Source organism: Nestor notabilis, unplaced genomic scaffold (genome assembly GCF_000696875.1).
Source record: "Nestor notabilis isolate BGI_N333 unplaced genomic scaffold, ASM69687v1 scaffold5825, whole genome shotgun sequence".
In the NCBI taxonomy this organism is placed as follows: Eukaryota; Metazoa; Chordata; class Aves; order Psittaciformes; family Psittacidae; genus Nestor; species Nestor notabilis.
Window position 1 is genome coordinate 3,815 of NW_009927761.1, and position 5,087 is coordinate 8,901.

At 35.3% G+C, this 5,087-nt stretch overlaps 1 protein-coding gene across 1 annotated transcript; it reads left to right on the forward strand.

Annotated features, from left to right (window-relative positions):
* Positions 1-273: 273 nt before the first annotated feature.
* LOC104401300 (TRAF family member-associated NF-kappa-B activator-like) lies at positions 274-4,650 on the forward strand (the record flags this gene model as incomplete). The annotated part of the gene is made up of 3 exons (XM_010014189.1): positions 274-369; positions 3,584-3,692; positions 4,538-4,650. Coding segments are annotated over exons 1-3 (318 nt in total), but the record flags the coding sequence as incomplete, so codon positions are not given.
* Between the last annotated feature and the right edge of the window lie 437 nt (positions 4,651-5,087).

Consider the following 5,087-nt stretch of genomic DNA (forward strand, 5'->3'; position numbering starts at 1 on the left):
AATTAATCTGCTTTTATTTAGCTTTTGTTTAAACCTATCTCTGGACTTAAAATGAAATTTTTGAGGTGAGCAGAGCTATAGTTCAAACTGTTACATGAGTTAATGCTCAGACATACTGCACATACTACTTGAATTTGATATTGATACGAATCATGTTATATATGGTTTTAGTTATGCATTTCTGGGTTTTAGCATTCTCTCTTTTTCTTTCTGATTACTTTTCAGGTCTGTGAACTTGACCACCTTTTCAGTGATGAAACAACATTTGGAATTATGGACAAAATTGGAGAGCAGCTTAATAAAGCTTATGAAGCCTATCGACAAGTATGCATGGATAGGGATCATGCTGTGAAAGAACTACAGCAGAAAGTATGTGTTGGGTTCTAAACTGTATCTTTAAAGCTATCCTTGTCACAGGGGATTGTGGTACAAGTAGATTTCAGTTTCACTTTAGCTATGTGCACTTTAATGCATCTGGAAATTGCTGTTCTGAAAGCAGGCCAGTACACTGCAGGGTAACTCATTAGGCTGTGAATGTAGTAGGTGGGTTTCAGGGTTTTGGGTTTTAATTTATTTAAATTTTTTTGTTGTTTTAGTTTTAAAGGTGTGAAAAGTGCTGTCTGTTTTGCGGGATTAATGAAGTCTAGTATGAACAGCAAAGATGTATATAACTTTACCTAGCTTTAGTGAAGTATTTTTTTGAATTTTCATTTGTTTTAATAAAAAAATTACTTTAAAAATTATTACTGTAAATAGCTTATATTAAAACATTTTTATGTTAATGGAAAGATATGCTATATGAACTGTTAGTTTACTTGATGTGAAGGTTATAGACTCTAATGGGTTAAGCACTGTGCAAGCTATTAGGACAACAGAGTTTGTGTATTGAAACATTTATAGCAAACTCACCTTAAAATTATTATAATAAGTATTGATTTTTAAAAATAATCATCTGTACAATTATTCTTTAACTGTGATATGAAGTAACAGAAAGATTCTGGAGGCATTCTGACCTGTAAGGAGCACCTTTGAATTTTTACTTGGTCTGTTGTAGAATACATTACTTCAGGCAAAACTCTTCTTGAACTCATCATCATGTATGCCAGCATAATGCAAAGCTGTCATTCTGGGGCTTTGTCATACTCATTTGATCATGTGTATTCTGCCCAGCAATGGAACCTCTGCTATAAGAAGGCTTGAATGTATTTGATGCTGCAGGACTTTCTGATACTTCCATAAAACTGGTAGGCTGGGCTTTTGTTCAGGGGCATATGAACCATACTCGGTGTCAAGTTATGGAAGCAGTAGTAAAATTGGGAGCAGGAAAAGGTCTGCTAGAGAATATTCTGATATTTGGGCACAATCTTGCCATCCCCTTGCATGGCAAAATGAACTAGCCAAGGCACTGCAGAACAATTGTCAAGTCAGTCCTGTGTGCAGTCAGCCACTGTGCAGTCTATCTCCATTCATAGTCTCTTGGAGCAGTGGTGGTGCAAATCTGTAGCATTTTCTGTACTTAACAAGCACAAGTAGCGTGCCAGGACGTTTTGTGCTGAAATTGCAACTAACTTAATCAAAGGCAACATACTTCAGAATGTTTGGGAATCTTTTAAACTCTGTCTCTTATGATGAACAATTAAGTATTTAAAGGAAAACCTGGGTCATCTAAGAGTACATGAAAAAAACTGATACTCAAGACGTACAATGTCAGATAGCCCTTCAAAGGTCTATAGAAGAAAACCAGAGAAGTATGTGAGATAATCAGTGTTAAGTGAAATAAATGCTCACAAGATCTTTCTCTGCATTTTCTCTGGTTCAGAAATTAAGAACGAAAGCATTTCATAAAGTATTACTACCAGTTCAAATCTTTGTTGTAATCAAACTTTCAGTAGCTTGATTTCATGACTTCAAAAGAGAACAAAAGTACTTTTTTAAGTGTTGATACTATGATTAGTTGGGCTTTTTTTTTTTTTTTGTGTTGTTTTTCAGGTTTTTTATCCAAAGCCCTGTTTTTTTGAATGACCTTTATACAGTGCTTTACTCTAGTAACTTCCTCTGTTCATTGTGTGGCCTTCACACACTGTTGGATTGTCCACAATTCTGTTGTTAACAGTTTACTACTTAAGTTACCAATAGGCCACTTGTTTTGCCAGTCTCTAGAGCTGGGAGCCATGTCAAGCACACAGAAGCCAGAGTCATCTCGGCCAGATGGTGTTTGATACAGATGGATGGTTGGTTGTCATGCAGATCTTCTAGTTGGTAACTTGTTGCTGCCATCTGACTCAAGGAATAATTTGTGCACACTGGCTGTCAAAAGCATCTTCTCTTCTATCTGTTTTAGCTGTCATGTCTGTGCTCTGTACAGAAGTGTTGACAAGACATTGCTGTTGTACATTTTCAATTTGCTTCTCAGTGATTTTTCTGCTTCATGAGGTCTCTTATAGCTGCTGGAGTGTACTGCTCTTTGATCACTTTTTTTTCTTTTCTATTTTTCTTCTTTTTTTTTTTTTTTTAGATAGTATCTCTCAGCACAGCTCCTACCTGGCCTTTTAAAATACAATTTGCTTGTAGATTTTTATTTTTTTTTCCTTCCTGCTTTACAGACAAACACATTGGGCAGTAAGGGGCTGTGGAATTTAAATGGTCCTGAGACTTGAGAATTGGACAGTAGTACAGATAAACTGTGAATAGACATGAAAACAAAGCCAAGTCTTTTCCCAGGTCATGACCTGTTCAGTAATAGACATATTTGTAATTTCAGGAAAATTCAGTGCATTCCTGTAAGTTTCCTTCCTGGGACTTTACAAGTTTTCTTGCTTGTTTTTAGCATTACTGTAACTGCAACATTAGACATGTGCTAATAAAATAATAGGTTTTGAATATTAGCATCTTCCTGCCACCTGACTATTTCTTCAATTAACTGGCTGTCTAACAGTGTTTATACACTTTGATGAAATGTGAGCAGTCTTACTAGGGTCTGTGTGGCATGTTTATAGCATGAGAAGGAGTATAGCTAGATGAAGAATGTGCTACTTGCTTGCTTCTCCCCCCTTTTTCTAGGTTAGAAAAACAAGTTACTACATTCAAAGGAACAGGCAAAACTCTGTTCATAGGCAGTTAAAGTTATTTACAAAATATTTGTTGCATGGAATAAGCAAGGCTGTTTTTCATTTAAAGTTATCTTTTTGAAAGCCTATTTGTATATAATTGTTAGAAGATATGGGGGAAGAAAATTACATTTTTCTATAGATAAACTAACTGACCAGCATTCTGAAGAATACTAAAATTCTAATTTTAAACCATATGTATTCTATGGCTATGAGTGAAGAATCCTGACTTCAAAGTTACCCTATTCTTTACAACTGCCACAATTGAAATAGTTACTGAAAATCGGGATTTATTTCCTGTAATAACTTTTCTAATAACTGTAGTCTCGAAAATATGGACTTGTCAAAGGTGTCTGTAGTTGGGCTTTCACACAGTTACAATTACCTTTAAAAATCAGAGCTGCTTTTTATATGCCAAATAGGAGAGCCCTAGTCAAAACAGAATAAGATTAATGCTAATTAAATTATATTTGCAGACAGAAAACTACATGCAGCAAATACGTGAACAGCAGGAAAAGATAGAGCTTCAAAACAACATTATTGCAAAACTGAAATCACAGTTAGCTGCTCTGAATGCTAATAGAGGTATGTACTCCAGTTTGCACGTTATTTCTTTTTGTGCTGTGTTGCACTGATGAGTAGTTCTGACTTTGTTGCTTCAGTTTTTACAATATACATCTCTCAAAGCAGTATCATACTTTTCTGTGAACATGAGAGTTAACACAAATGTGCAGTTTCAAAATCTATTTATAAAATGCAACACTTCTGAGGTCTCTCTTTATCCTCTTCAAGAAGTTGTGAGATTTTCTTTAGAGGTAGAACCTGCTTGCACTGAAGCCAGTAACAGTTATAAAAATACGGGTTCAAATTGTTCACTAGAATTAAAACCAAATTTGTTTTCAAATATTAATTCTACAATTATCTGTTGCTAAGTTTAGCTCACGTTATTCTAGATGTGACTGCTATGGTTATATGTCTTTTCTGTTAGATAAGTCTCGTGATGCTAATCTTATTGGATAGCCAAGCTTTACAAGCAGGTAATTCTCTTTCAAATCAAATAGTCATTGATGGATAATTTTCCACTATTTGACTGTATTACACAAATAAGAGAGAAGAGTCAAAGTAACCATGTGTTAATCTGCCATGCTCATTAAATATTTATTCACACTAGCCTAACACTCGTGGTTTTCATAAATACTAGCAAAGTGGTTGGCTTTTATTTTTAAGCGTATATGTACATTCTTTATTGTTGGTTTAAAGTTGCATTGTCTCTAAGCATAGAATTGGACTTGCTTGTTTGATATGAAAGCTTGCTCAGAGAAAATAACAATATAAGCCTAGCTTCTTTTGATTTTGCTTAGTTAGAAGCTGGCTAGGTAAAAATGAAGTGACAATCAGCTCAATCAGCTGCTTGTTTTCTTTTTTCCAAGGTAATGTACATCCTTACATTGTGATGCATGAAGACATTGAAACCTCCAACTTATCTTTCAGCCAGCTCTCTGAAAAACTGAACGTAGCAAAGCAAAGAGAAATACTTTTGAAGGTATGGTTGCCTGCAGTATGTTTAATATAAGATCACATTTGTGCTGTGATTGTACTATGAGAACCTAAAGAGAGAAGTGAGATTTTTACTGGTGCCTTTGAACTGCATGTTTTCTAATACAAGATCCTCATCTGAAGTGCATGAGCATTGTGCCACTGAAGTCTCCTTAGGTGAACTAAGCATCTACCTTTGGTCCTTCCCAGTACAATCACTGTTTGGCCATCAAACTCCCTACAATAATTTTGATCATAAAGTAGGAACTTACTTGCTCATTTATTTCTTAACCTGCCAAAACCAGTGGTCAAGAAGGGGCTTTCTCTTTCTCTCAGAAGAGTTCTTCACATTGCAACTAGTCTGTGTGTTTTTGCAAGGAATGGAGAATCTGCACTCAAAAAGTGATGGAGTGGAAAATGAACTATCCATTGCTCTGGAGATGC